The following is a 15402-nucleotide window of genomic DNA, read 5'->3' on the forward strand; positions in this document are numbered from 1 at the left end:
TCAAATCGTAGTGCTCCAATGGTCTGATTAGCTTCATCAAACTTTGTGGAGATTTCTTCTCGTTCAAGCCCCACAAAACAGAGCTTCTTGGTGGCCAACCTATACAACTTCTCAAGCTTTACGGAGACCTTGTACAATTTTGCATAGGCTGTGTAGATGTTATCTTGCTCATCCATTTTCTCAAACTTAGACTCCACCAAGTCCTCTTTTTTATCCACATCTTCCACAATCTCCTCAGTAGGATTTACAGAGGTAGTGAAAGCATTCAGTATTTCATCATCCTCAGGTTTGGTGTCGCTCAAGGTAGCAGCAAGTGCCTTTCTTTTCCCGATAGTATTAAGATATGTAGGGTACTCTTGTTTCATGTGTCCAAAACCTTGACACCCAAAACACTTAGGTCCTGAGGGAACAGTGTACTGACCGCCATCCCTACCATCCTTCTTCCCTTTGTCTTGACTCTTGAACTGAGATGAACTGAACTGCTTGCGGTCTTTGTCAAATCCTTTAGCATTGACATTATTTATAAACTTTTTGAACTGCCTTGTAACGTAAGATTTCATCTTAGAATCTTCATTATTAGAAGACTCATCAGTGTCACTACTCTTGGCTTTCAGTGCCATGCTCTTTCCTTTACTCGATTTTCCGATTCTTATCAAACCCAACTCATAGGTCTGTAGATTGCCCACCAGCTCTGTAAAAGGAATGTTGTCAATGTCCTTTGATTCCTCAATTGCGGTGATCTTGGCATGAAATCTCTCAGGTAGAGATTTGAGCACCTTTCTAACAATCTTGGATTCGGGAATGGTTTCCCCAAGATTAAAGGTGGAGTTCACTATGTCCTTGAGCTTGGCATAGAACTCATCAAACGACTCATCTTCCTCCATCTTGATCTCTTCGAAGATTGTAGTGAGCCATTGAAGTTTTGAATCCTTGACAGAGTTGGTTCCCTCATAGGTTGTCTAAAGAATGGTCCAAGCTTCCTTGGCAGTTTCAGTATAGAGTATTTTCTTAAACTCCTCATTCGTGACTGCACTGAATAACGCATTCAATGCTCTACTGTTGAAGTTAGCCGCCTTGATCTTAGCATCATCCCAATTGGCTGGTGCTTCCTTTGGCTTGGAGCCTATCTCCACAGCTTGCCACACATTTTCATCTAATGACTGCAAGAAAGCTCTCATGCGTACTTTCTAGTATGCATGGTTAATGTCATTAAATAAAGGAGGTATAATCAACGATTGTCCTCTATTTATGACAACAAGGGTCAATGGATCACACAGCAAAGATTAGTCCTAATTAGAGTGTGCCTACTTTGATACCACTTGATAGACCAATAATGTATTGACCCCTTGTGATGAATTAACCAATTAATTAGGCAAGTTAATTAATTAATTCAATTAACATGCAAAACGCATGGTAGCACAAACAAATCACCAACTAAATTAATATGTAGCGGAAAATAAAGTTGACATGGTGATTTGTTTACGAATGGGAAAAACCTCCAAGGCAAAAACCCGACCGGGTGATTTTAAGGTCACCACTCCCGAGAATCCACTATTATCACAACAAGTGGTTACAAGTAAAGGAATCCTAGTACCTTATACCAACCTACAATTGAACCATTACCCCAATACATAATTGGACTTGTTCTGTAGTGACAATCTCTCTTTTTCAATGCACGACTCCCAGTATGTGACTAACCAATAAATGCGCGGATCCTAGTATGCGGCTTACTCATCAACTTGAGAAATATGTTGGCTACAAAGTTCTTCAATTCATGAACATGATGAAGATCACGAAACTCCTTGGTCACAAAACCCAACTGCGTACAAACGCAGTATCTTCTTCAAGAGAAATATGAATTATGGAAAATTTTATCTCCAGTCATAATTTCCATGAATAAAACTTTGCTTCACACTCGTACAACCTTTGACGGCCCTCAAAATAATTCTTGTATATGTCTAGGGTTGTGAGAAAAAAAAGCCCAAACATGTATACATGGATTGGTGTGAAATCATATCTGAAAAACTTATTTTCATAAATCTCGATAGATAGGGTATCTATTGAATAGTTGGCTAGAGCAGTCTTTTAAACCTCGATAGATGCTATCTGCCGAGCTAGCTGCTGAGTTTTAAAATTCGACACTTCTTCACTTGTTTTTTTAACAGATTTGCATGGTTTTAACACTTGGACTTAAACTCTTGTTCCTTGAAGTATTAAACACATCTTAGATCTACCAAATTACAAGTAAAGTAGGTTTTGTCAAAGGATTAGTCAATTCTAAATGAAATATGCTCCTAACATGAATCACATATGTCCTAACAATGCTAAAAAACTTTCTTGCCAACATAGAAGAACGTTTCAAAACTGCTGACAAATCCTTTGTAAGGACATTGATACTAAACTTACCATCGTGAAATTTGATGGTAAGCATAAAATGCAAAATCATGTCTTAAAATAAAACTTTGGCTGCTCAATTAAAGACTATAAAGATGAATGTGAAGTTTTTTCTTGTACAATTTTCCTTAAATTCCTTGCCTCCTAAATATCGGCCACTTCAATTTAATTACTATACTATAAAGGATAAGTAGAGTGTAAATCAATTGGCCAATATGCTTAATTAAGAATAGGTAAGGCTCAAGCTACTTAAGCAATATTAAAATGGAAGAAACCAGAAAAAAAAAAAAAAAAAAAAAAAAAAAAAAAAAAAAAAAAAAAAAAAAAAAAAAGGCTTAAAGCATGGATCACACAAGACAAATAAACCCAAGTACCTAACCTAACTGATCAAACTTAAAAGAAGGAAAATGACAATAGAAACTGATAAGTATCACTTTCTAAAAAATTGAGACACTATAATAAAGATAGCCCAAAGTATAAGCAATGGTTCAAAAAACAAAAAGGTAAATCATTAATTAAAGGTTTTCTTTTTCTAAATGTTTTGAATCAAACTAACTCAAATTTCTTCTAATACTTGGTGGCTTGGCTCTAGGGCTGCTAATCATGTTTCAAATATAATGCACAAATTCCTTTTAATTAAGACCATAAATACAATTTAGCAAAAACAAAAAGACCATAAATACAAATGAGAACTTTTGGTTGATGGGAAATCAAGTCAAAGCACCCATTGTAACCATTGGGACCTATAATTTTTTCTAGATACAAATTATAATTTAGATTTGTTCAAATATTTTATGTTCCTTTAATTTCTAGAAATTTAGTTTCTTTTCCTAAACTTAAACTTAAAAGAAAAGGGATAATTTACAATATTTGAAAATAAAATTTTCACATTACTGTACTAGGTCTGCATGGACAGCCAGCTAGCCAATGAGAGTACTGTAATATTGTCCTTGGTGGGCTGGCATGACACTTGAGCCCTGTTAATGCTCATCTCACCCTGCAAGCGGTGCTTCTTAAGAGGCCCGTTTTGTCTTAGTCCTCTGATGTATGGTTATGGGTTGGACCAACCTTGTCATCTGGTGTTATCCACTCTTAAATCTTAGAAAAATTATCCATAGGAATGGTACACATGTAAGGCTACGATTTTTGAGGCATGATGTGTGCAAAGTTACCATAATGCCCTTAGTCCTAATCTTTGTGATGCTGCAATTGATATGGAATTGGAATGACTCACATTAAAATTATTTTTCTTTTAATCAAGACATAAAACATACAAATTCCTATAAAAACATGCAAATGGAAACAAAAAAAAAAAATTTATTGAAAATACAAAATTTTACACACTCGTATACTTGAATCACCTTGGAGAAAGTCAAGCAGCATACTCAAAAAGTCTCTCTCTCTCTCTCTCTCTCTCTCTCTCTCTCCATTCTACGGTACAACATAAATTTATATTAATTGTAGAGACATAAAAAGTGGGAAATGTTGTATTTTTGCAAATGTGTACAACATTTGCCACTTTTTGTGTGTTAATATAATGTAAATTTATATTACAAGTACATTGTAAACATATAAAGGCCCTTCATTTATATATACAACAGTACTTAATAGAACATTAATTTAACCAAATCACAAAGTTAATTAGAATTTATTGCGACAAAATGGGAATAAATTGTGAATATATATTTAAAATGATTTTATTTATATTGGGAGTACAAGTGCATAGAAAAGCAGAAAGTCTTGCTTGTTTGGTTTAAACATTTCTAGCTAAAAGAACTTCAGCAATAAACTTATCCAAGTTTTGGTATGAAGAACCACTAGGCTTGGTGGAATCCTTTGGTTTTGTTTTCCACTCCATTACATTCTTCTTAATTTCTTTACCTTTTTCACCATCAATTAACTCTCTCACTAACTTCTCCATTTCATCTCTTTGAACATTATTATCTACCTCCATCGCAATGCCCCATTCAACACAACAATATTGACAATTCATCTGTTGATCACCAAAGAAGGGCCAAGAGATCATTGGAACTCCACAACACACACTCTCAAGTGTTGAATTCCACCCACTATGTGTTAAGAAACCCCCAATTGATGGGTGCTTTAGGATTTGTTCTTGAGGGCACCAACTTGCTAACATGCCTCTATCTTTAGTTTCGGTAACAAATTCAGGAGGAATAATAGCTGAATCACCTCTAACAAGATCAGGCCTTATAATCCGCCAGAAGTGTTTTTCACTATTTGCTAACCCCCAAGCAAACTCAATGAGTTGCTGAGGAGTCATGATAGTTATACATGATGAAAACTATCCACCGACCACACCTATATTTGCTTCCTTTAAAAACCTCGCCCCTGCCTCCGTGGCCAACCTTAGCACAGGCTTCATCTTCCTCTGCTGCACAAACATGGCCCGATTAAGATAAATTTCTGGTCACTAATATATATATATATATATTATTTAAAGTAATCTCTATTAGGTTTTCTTAATTATTTAGAAATTTCTCTCACTAATTTACTGAATTTTTGCTTATTGCTTGAGCAACATTGGTGGGCACAAGGCAAGGCTGGGTAAGATGTGGGTGGTGGATCTGTCTGGAGATAAATTTGGTTTTGGAGTTTTGTCATGGGTTATTGGTTTTTTAATTTAATTTTAATTCTTTCTTTGCATAGGGAAGATTGATTTGGTTTCACAGATGAAAAAATTGAACATGATGTCATTCTCATTTGTTGTTCTAACAAAACTTGAAATATCATTAAGACGAATATTTTTCATCCCCGGAATCCAATCAATTATAGTTTCTAAGTATCCATTTGTTAGATAGCTTGCATCTGTGAATCACATAGTGTTGATCATTGTGAATAGCATACTCCAATTAAAATACTAAGAACTAGCATACAAATATTCAATCAAAAAAAGAAGTGAAACGAGAAACCTTTATAATTTTATAGATAATGTGTGTAATTAGACATAAACAAAATTTTATTGCAGATTTTCCACGTACTTCTCTGTTGTATGTTTGATTTTAAATCAAAGCTAACATGTATAACATTTGAATGTGATTTTAGTAATGTAGACAAGAGAGATGTTTACACATCAAATACCAATGTCAATTTATGATGATACAAATTTAGGAGATTATCCTTGTTTAAAATTTGCAATTTCCTTATATTTTTATTCATATATAACGCACGTGATATTGAAAAAAAAAAAAAAAATCCAATAATCATCAAATCCTTGTAAAGCACATAAAGTAAAATAGATGCCATTTATCTTATATCTTATACTTGATTAAAGCTTATAAAAAATAAAAGAATTTGAATGGGAGCGGATCTTTCTAAACAAAATAATAACTTTGAGGGGTACCAAACCTCGTTCAACGAAATGTTGAAAATGCATAACACTCATGAAGCCACAAGCGCTAGGTGTCCAAAACATTACACATTGAATTCCGAACTTGTCAGCAGCATCAAGAGCGAAGGACATGCAACCATCCGCGACAATACAGGTAACAGGAGGCACAGTCGAAGACGAAGTGTCGTTGAGTTTGGTAATGAGGTTGCAAAGTGGGACTAGGCAAGTCTTTGGGAGGGATTCAGCAAGAGAGGGAATGTCTTGGCTAACATCTGCGTCTGAGGGTGGAAGGCCACCAGGAATGGTTTCGAAGTGAAAGCCAAGCAGGCCATCGAGGGAGTTGGGGCCTCGAGACTTTAGTAAGCGTTTGTGGTTGTACTCTGTGTCTACAAAAGTTACATGAAACCCTTTATGGTGGAGGAGTTTTGCTAACTGGACCATTGGGTTTACGTGACCTTGAAGTGGGACTGCTGAGAGGCAAACTACATGAGGTTTAACACCTGCGCTAACGGAATCTCTCTCTCTCTCTGTGATAGGACTATTTTTGTAGAATTTGGGTCAAATATGGCCTAATTGCCAAACACTATTTTTTACAACTCGTCGCATGGTAAGTTATAGCACAAAGTTGTGCTAATTTTGGACTAATAAGTGATTGCGTTAGATTGGTAAAATAATGGACTAATTCTCCATCATCCAAGTGTCCAAAAAATCAAAGTCATGGACTGATTCTGATTTTCATTTTTATTTTTTCTTTTATCCATCAAATTAGTCTAAGACTATTACAGCTGCGATAACAAATTTCAGGCTTATAAATTTAACATGTTTTGGCCATATTACATCAAAGGATAAACGGCAAGCATATTCTTTGTAATAGCATAATCACATATGCCTACCACTATTATTATAAAAGAATAAAGAATGAAGACTTTTAGGAAAGAGTAACCGAGAAAAAGCCAAGGATATTAAATCCACTGGCAGCTCTACTTGCATTTGAGGGTGGTCTAATCCAGTGGCGGCTCGACTTGTATGTGAGGGTGGTTCTAGGAACCACCCTCACTTGTCAAAAAAATTTATATAAATAATCATTTTAAATTAATATGTTCTGTAACTATCCTGAATTTTTTTTTTTAAATGTATATATATACTTTAAAAATATATATTATATACTAGAACCACCCTCACTTGTCAAAAAAATTTATATAAATAATCATTTTAAATTAATATGTTCTGTGACTATCCTGAATTTTTTTAAAAAAAAAAACGTAGATATATACTTTAAAAATATATATTATATACTAAATTAACATATTTTAATATGAAAACCCTAATAAAAATATTAACATTTTTATAAGAATTTGAATTTAATAAATATAAGAGTAATGCTACAACTATAACATTTTCACAATAAATCTTATGTGGTAAATTGTTATTTATTTATTTTTTTTTTGAGAAAGTAGTAAGTTGTTATTAATTTTAATACAACTTAATATTGAATTATTGACATATTTTACCCGTTAATAACAAACTAACAATTTATTTATTTATTTATTTATTATTTTTTGAGAAGGGAACAGACAAACAACTTGTTTCATATGCCTAGTTCGTAAATCACCACCTCTTTTTCTTCTGCGCAGACCGGATACCCTTTACTGCTTCTGTTTTGTGTGTTTGCAGCCACATGAACTTCAACTCCAACCTGGAGTCTATTATTACTACTCTTTATTTTAAAAAGGGTCATAAAAAGGTGTCATTTGCCCATTATGTTTTGTGTGTTTGCAGCCACGTGAACTTCAATTCCAACCTGGAGTCTATTATTACTACTCTTTATTTTAATAAGGGTCATAAAAAGGTGTCATTTGCCTATTATGTTTTGTCATTTTGTGTCTGCTGATCCCACGTAAACATGTACAAAGTTTTTTTTTCCTTCGAGTTTCAATTTTAAATATTCTGTGCCATTTTTTTATTTAAAAATAAAAATTTGCCACATCTCGACTTATTTACTTAATTTCTAATTTTATGTTGTTACCTAAAACAAATAAATAATTTTAAACTCAACACATCCCCAATTATGTCCCTTTAGATGATACTAAAGCAATCTAGAGAATAGATAATTGCAATGAGCAAACGATTACATATTCATACTTTAGAGATTTGATAATCTAGAAGTCATTGGCTACTTAGATTCAAATTTCGCTAGATGTTGTTGATAGTAGAAAAATAACTCTAGATATTTGTTTATGTTAGCAGGAAGAGCAATATCATGGAAAAGTTCGAAACAAACTATCACTACTCATCAACTATGGAATTTAAATTTATGATATGCTTTGAGGCCACAGTTCATGGATTGTGGTTAAAGAATTTTATCTTAATAACTTTGCAGTTGAGGGTTTTTTTTTTTTTCCTTCTAAAAACGATAACTAATTTAATGGTGCTGAATACGTGGCACCTTTAGAATTCCCAAGGTGTAGATGAAGCATTGCTATAGGGAAGTCAATCATTGTGCTGACTAACTTGCCAATATGGAGCTAAGTTAGAGCAAGATTTTGTTATTTATGATTCTCCTCCTTTAAATATCAGTTCGTTATTGTTTTATGATTTCTCTGGTGTCAATGCCTCGCAACAGTCAACCACCTATCATGGCAACGCTTAGATTGGCTCGGGAGCTTGGGTGCTATGAAAAATGATGAACCACTAGTGTGTGACTTGAATTGGGTCAATTTTAACCTATATTTACCAAAGGTAAGTGAAGCCGCTATCAATCATTGAGTTTTTTATAAGGTGTTATTGGTCACCTAACTCTAATTGATTTTATTATCAATTTTAGGCTAAGAAAAATGGCATTTTTCCTAATCTAATACAAATGGGTAAAAAATCTTGATTCTTGAGTTTAGAAGTCTGGTTATGTGCGGGGGAGGTGTTAGGTACCCCTCAAAGCCTACCCAGAGACAGTCCTTTGTTATGGTAAAATCTTAATTTTTGGACATTGGCAGTTAAAAACAAGTTATTGGCTTTAGCTTTTGGGGTTTAAACAATAGTGGGCTTTGGGGTTTGATTTTGGAATGGGTGTGTTCCTAATCAATGCTTTGCTGGTGCATTTTGGAATTGTTGCCAAATTTCTATAACGAAAATCCGACAGTATTTCACCTTATCTTCATGGTGAAAATCCGGCAGCATTTCGCCTCTAGTGCATCATAACACACAAAACACTTTCCTCACCAAGCTTTTGATGTGAGAATGTAGCAACAAAGGTGCCCTATTTTCACAATGAAAATCAAGCAGAGTTTAGTGTTTGGTGCACTGGTGCACAGGTAGGGTTTTCCGCTTGTGTATACAGCGCACACCAACATGTTGATGTGTGTTGCTTACATGGGGAAATCAATGTCACTAGCTGACATGGATCAAGACAAACACACCATGATGATCATGCACACAATGCAGCATGAATATGCACCTACTGTAGTCACTTGGAGCGCATACCCACACTTCAAGGTCAAGAGCAATCATGATTACAAAAGAGTCACTCTCCTAACCATGAGAGTCCATCATACAAAGTGCACGGCCATCCACAAGCAAATATACATACATACATGCATACATACATACATACATACATACATACATACATACATACATACATTATGCATAATGCAAGCACATAGAATAGGAAAGTAAAGCAGGCTGTTAGGTTCTAAAAGTTTAGAACAATTGGCAAACTGTGAATACAAACTTGTCTAGATATAGATCCTAGAGTCTATAGGCATTATTAGACAATGCTTAGGGTGATAGAAGTCAAGATTCAAGACTATACAAGCTGCAGAAGAAGAGTTCGGAAATTGCCTAGTTCTACTAAGCAAAAAATAGGCTCAACTGATCAAAATACAGGTCTGTAGAATTTTAAGTTCGGCCCAACAGCAGTTCAAGCCCAAAAAGGATTAGGGTTTCAGATCTACTTCTTCTAGTATATAAAGGAAACTCTAAACGCGTTTTTAATATAGCTTTTTAGAGAGAGAAGAGTGTGTCTCTTTTGTATCTAGGGTTTTGTACCCAAAAAGCTCTCTCATATCTTCTACCCATATTATTCCTTGAAGAATCTCAAGATCCGGTGTTGTAGAAGTTACTGCCTTCTCTAGTCATCAAAGGTGCTGATGATCTTAACCTTCAAGGGTGGTCCTAGAGTCACAAACAGGAGAGTTTGTATTGATAAACCTTTGAGTGGAGTTTCAAAGTCAAAAGTGTGGGTGCTTATGTTGCAAAGGCTAAAGAAAGAAGTAGTCGGTGGACTCGGAGCTATCATAAGGTCGTGGTAGTAAGTTCTACGTGTTGTAGCAATAGGATGTTAGTGGTCTAAGTTTTATTGTAAACTTCAATTCTTTCTAGTGAATTTGATTTTTACCTTGAGGATAGCTAGGTTAAATCCTCCCTAGGTTTTTTACCGGTTTAGTTTTCGTAGGTGATCATATCATTGTGTTCTTTATTTTTCACTGCTTTACATGATATGACTTTATTGCTTTAACATAGATCTGAATAATAAACCTAAGTATTCACTTGGTTAATTAATTAAGTTAAAAAATCTAGTTCATAGGGATCTAAAACCTAACACAGGCATTGCCAACATTCCAAGGGTATAACCCAATAAGGTATAGGAAAAGTAAATCAGACATTGCCATATCCAAGGAATGCAGCCCAAGCAAGGTACAGGAAAGATAAAACATACAATGCCTACATCCAAAGGGCTTGGCTCAACAAGGTATAGGAAAAGTAAATCAAACATTGTCATACCCGAAGAATATGGCCTAAACAAGATACAAAGAAAGAAAACCTTTATACATGGTTCTAAAGAAAAGGCTAAGAGAGGGAGAGAACCGCTCAGCGAGGCTAAGCCTCCAAATCAAATGAAAATCGCTCTTTTTGGACTTACATTTTCTTGCTTGCATTTTGCCCATTTTTTCTTGTGTTAGGACATATGTAGAATTTGTTATGAATATATGTTATTTAGAATTGGCTAATCCTTTGACAAAACGCTCTTTACTTGTAATTAAGTAGATCTAAGATGGTTTAAGTCTTCAAGAAACATGCTGTTCAAGTCAAGAGTTAAAGCCACGCAAATCTGTCTAAGAAACAAGTAAAGAAGTGCTGTATTTTAAAGCTCAACAGCTAATTCGATAGATTGTATCTATTGAGGTTTAAAAGGTAGTTTTAGCCCGATGCTCGAGAGCATCTCGACAGATAACCTATCTATTGAGATTTACGAAAATTTGATTTTCAGATCTGTTTTTCATGCATATCCAAGCTATTTGTGTAGGGTTTCTTTTCTCACAACCCTAGACATATATAAGGATTATTTTAAGGGCTATCTAAGGTGATGCAAAGTTATTATTCACTCAAATTATGACCGGAGAAAATTTGCCCTCGTTCATCTTTCTCTTAAAAAAGTTGCAGCATTTGTACACCATAGGGTTTTGTAACCAACGAGTTTCTTCATCTTCATCGTGTGGATAAATTGAAGAACTTTGCAGCTAACTTCTTCCTCAAGTTTGTGTGTTAGTCACGTACTTGGATTCGTGCAAAGGAGTAAGTCGCGTACTGGGATCTGTGCATCGATTATTAAGTCACGTACTGGGAGCCGTGAATTTAAAGGAGAGATTGTCACTACATTACAAGTCCAATTATGTATTGGGGTAAGGGTTCAACTGTAGGTTGGTATAAGGTACTGGGATTCCTTTACTTTTAACCTCTTTTTATTTTATTTTATTTTATTATAATAGTGGATTCTTAAGAGTGGTGACCTTAAATTCACCTGATGGGGTTTTGTCTCAGTGATTTTCCCCATTCATAAACAAATCACCCGTGTCAAATTACATTTCTGCTGCATTTAGTTATTTGGTGATTTGTTTGTGTTGTCATGTGTATTGCATATTAAATTGACTTAATTAATTTACTTGGCTAATTAATTGGTTAATTTACCCAAGGGATCAATACATTCTTGGCCTATCAAGTGGTATCAAAGCGGGCACACTCTGATTATGGTTAATCATTGCTGTGTGATCCATTGACCCCTGTTTATCATGGATAGAGGAAAATCTTTAATTATACCTCCTTTATTTGATGGTACTAACTATGTATACTGGAAAGTACGCATGAGGGCTTTCTTGTAGTCTTTAGATAATAAGGTGTGGCAAGCTGTGGAGATAGGCTAGACCAAGCCAAAGGAAGCGCCGACTGATTGGGATGATGCTAAGATCAAAGTGGAAAACTTCAACAGCAAAGTATTGAATGCTTTATTCAGTGTGGTCATAAATGATGAGTTCAAGAAATATCCTCCACTAAAACTGCTAAAGAAGTATGGACCATTCTCCAAACAACCTATGAAGGAACTAAGGTTGTTATGGATTCAAAACTGAAGAGATTAAGATGGAGGAGGATCAGTCATTTGATGAGTTCTATGCAAAGCTAAAGGACATAGTGAACTCTGCCTTTAATCTTGGGGAAACCATTCCAAAACCCAAGGTTGTAAGATAGGTGCTTAGATCTCTATCAAAGAGATTTTATGCCAAGATCACTGTCATTGAAGAATCAAAGGATATTGACTCTATTCCGTTGACGGAGCTGGTTGGCAACTTGCAAACCTATGAATTGGGTTTGTATAGGATTGAGAAATCGAGCAAGAGAAAGAGTATGGCATTGAAGGCCAAAAGGAATGACACCGATGAGTCTTCTGATGATAAAGATTCTAAGATGAAATCCTATATCATAAGGCAATTCAAAAAGTTTATGAAGAATGCCAATGTGAAAATATTTAACAAGGACCGAAAGCAATCCAGTTCTTCACAGTTCAAGAGTCAAGATAAAGGGAAGAAGGATGCTAGGGATGGAGGTTAGTAGACTGTTCCCTCCAGGCCAAAGTGCTTCGGTTGTTAAGGTTCTGGACATATGAAACAAGAATGTCCAACTTATCTCAAGACTATTGGGAAAATCAAAGCCCTTGTTGCTACTTTGAGTGACACCGAGCCTGAGGATGATTTAGATAATGATGATGAGGGAATCTTGAATGTTTTCACTGCCACAGTGAATACTATTGAAGGGATTGTTGAAGAGGTAGATGAAGTAGAGGACTTGGTGGACTCTAAGTTTGAGAAAATGGATGAACAGGATGACATCCATATAGCCTATGCAAAGTTGTACAAGGTCTTTGAAAAGCATGAGAAGCTATATAGGTTGGCCACCAAGAAGCTGAGTGATCTGGAACTTGATCGAGAAGAGCTTTCCACAAAGGTTGATAAAGCTAATTAGACCATTGGAGCGTTATGATTTGAGAACAATTTATTGGCTGAGAGGACCAAGAAGCTTGAAGCGAAGCTGTTTCAAGTTAGAGCTCAATTGGAAAGGACTTCTAGTGCAAAGCTTGATGAGATGCTTTGCGTTTAGAAATCTGATATTGATAGAACCGTTTTGGGGTATGATTTCTCTTCTCCTAATATTTCTTCTTCTAGTACTACTGTGTTTGTTTCACCTGCTAAAATGTTGATTCTACGAACATTGCTGTTAAAATTGTTTTAGTTAGTGAGAACATAGACAAGGGTAAATCTATCTTAGGAGCACCCCGTAAGCTTAAAAAGAAAGAGACTAAAAACCCTAGGACTAAGAAGGGTAATAATAAAAAATCTAAACAAAAGAAGCAGCATCTCTGTCATCACTGTGGAGCTACAGGACATACTCAACGTAATTGCTACAAGTGGTTAGCCACTCAACAGAGCAACAGTATGATCTCATTTGGAAACCAAAATCAGTTTCCATCATTTTTTTTCTCCTCTTGGAGATCTTCTCAAGGCCCTCATGTTCCTTTCCAACTTGAATGGTTTCAAGTCTTCCCCTTCACCTTCGGTTGAAGGGTTCACACAAAGGAAAGGTTCTTCCAAGGTGTGAAAGGAAAAAGACTTAAAGTGATTCAGTCACTTTTTCTATCTCCCTCTCTTTTTGGTTATGCATTACTTGTGTGTTTTGCTTTCTTGTTTTTGAGTCAGTTTAGTTTTATGCTATGCTTTATTTTAACATGTTTTTGTTTGTTTGCTTTCAGTTTTTCTTTATTTTTGTTTTTCATAAAAATGAAAAAAAAAATTGAAAAATAAAAAAAATACAAAAACAGTGTGTGTTTTGTTTATATTGGTACTTGTGTACCTTGGATGGCCATTGAAACAAAATTTTCTAAACTTTGTATCTTTTGTAACTTAGATGAGTATTTCAATGCACAACTAAGCAAGTGAGCTCTATGGCTCGTGTTTGTGATGAGTAAGATTGAATAATCTCTTGCACTTAACACTCTAATCGCTCTTTTTGACGGGAAGGACTAGAAAATCCTAAGAGAAAGGCATAAATGATCATCTCACCACTAAAGCCCGCCAATCATGTATAACATCTGTATGCTTCAGCATAGCAAAATTATGATGTTGTTGACTTAACATAATTGGGTATTTCTTCTTTCTCTATATATGCCCATGCATGATATGCTCAAAAGAAAAATATGCAAAGAAAATCAAAAGCAAAGGGAATCAAAATGCTTTTAAATATGGCTACAAGCATGTTTTTAGGAGATGTGGGAGTTATAGGATGTACCTCAAAGGTGATAGTCCCCATCAAATAGTTATGATTGTGTGTGAGTTAAATTGTTTTTCTCATACCTCAAATCATCATAACATGAGACACTTATATAATCTTGCAATGTTTTCACACACAACATGCAAAATTCTTTGCTACTTTTGATACATGTGCAGGTAAAATGTGATTTGGCCATCACAAGGAATACATGTGTTAATGTATGTTCACTAAACTGTCTTGACTTCTTTGTGAAATATAAAATTGGTTAGACTTGTTTAGTGCGTCTGTGTGTTTTGATCTTAAATGCTTCACATTTTTCTTGTTGAGAACTGTTTTTAAGAGCTTAACATGTTGATTGGATCTTTGGTTGAGCAGATTTCTTGATTGCATTCATTTTTGTGTTTTTCTCCTCTTTGAAAAATCTATTTTTATCAAGCTCGACAGCTCTCGACAGATAGCTATCCATCGAGACCCTTTGACTTCTTTTTCTCGACAGATCTTAACGCATCTTCGATCTATCGAGCTATTTAGAATTTGTCTCGATAGCTTCTAGACAAATTCTCAATCCATCAAGAAAGTTTCTGTCTAGCCAATAGCTTCTCGATAGATTCTCAATCCATTGAGGTACTTTTGCCGTCGACATATTCTCGATAGCACCTCGACAAATTATTTGTCGATCATTAGTGCTCGACAAATTCTCGATAGGTCTCAATCCATCGAGGAGCGCTTTCTATAAAAACTTGCCCTTTCACCTCCCAAACACTTTTCTCTCTCTCTAAACCTCAAACCCATTTGATTTTCGGCCTAGGGTGATCATTTCTTCTCTGGTATGATCCTTCTTTCTCTCATTCTTCATGCATTTAGATCTAGGTTTTAGGTTTTTGAAAATTTTTTGGGGTTTTTGAAAATTAATGAGTATCTTGTGAAATTTCTGGATTGGGTTTTGCCTAAATGATATTATATGCTCATGCATTGCATTGCATTGCATTTGCATTTTCATAATGTTTCATGCATGTAGATGTGTGTTTTATATGTTGAAACCTTGTGTACTGGTAAGATTGGAT

General features: G+C 35.1%; 1 protein-coding gene across 1 annotated transcript; it reads right to left on the reverse strand.

Annotated features, from left to right (window-relative positions):
- Positions 1-4147: 4147 nt before the first annotated feature.
- On the reverse strand, positions 4148-8244 carry LOC142644071 (7-deoxyloganetin glucosyltransferase-like). Its single transcript, XM_075818755.1, has 5 exons — positions 8193-8244; positions 5754-6273; positions 5086-5231; positions 4764-4789; positions 4148-4699 (listed from the first exon to the last, which is right to left on the reverse strand). Exons 1-5 carry the CDS (start codon positions 8242-8244, stop codon positions 4148-4150), a joined length of 1296 nt encoding a protein of 431 aa, XP_075674870.1.
- Between the last annotated feature and the right edge of the window lie 7158 nt (positions 8245-15402).

This window comes from Castanea sativa, chromosome 7 (assembly GCF_040712315.1).
Source record: "Castanea sativa cultivar Marrone di Chiusa Pesio chromosome 7, ASM4071231v1".
NCBI lineage: Eukaryota > Viridiplantae > Streptophyta > Magnoliopsida > Fagales > Fagaceae > Castanea > Castanea sativa.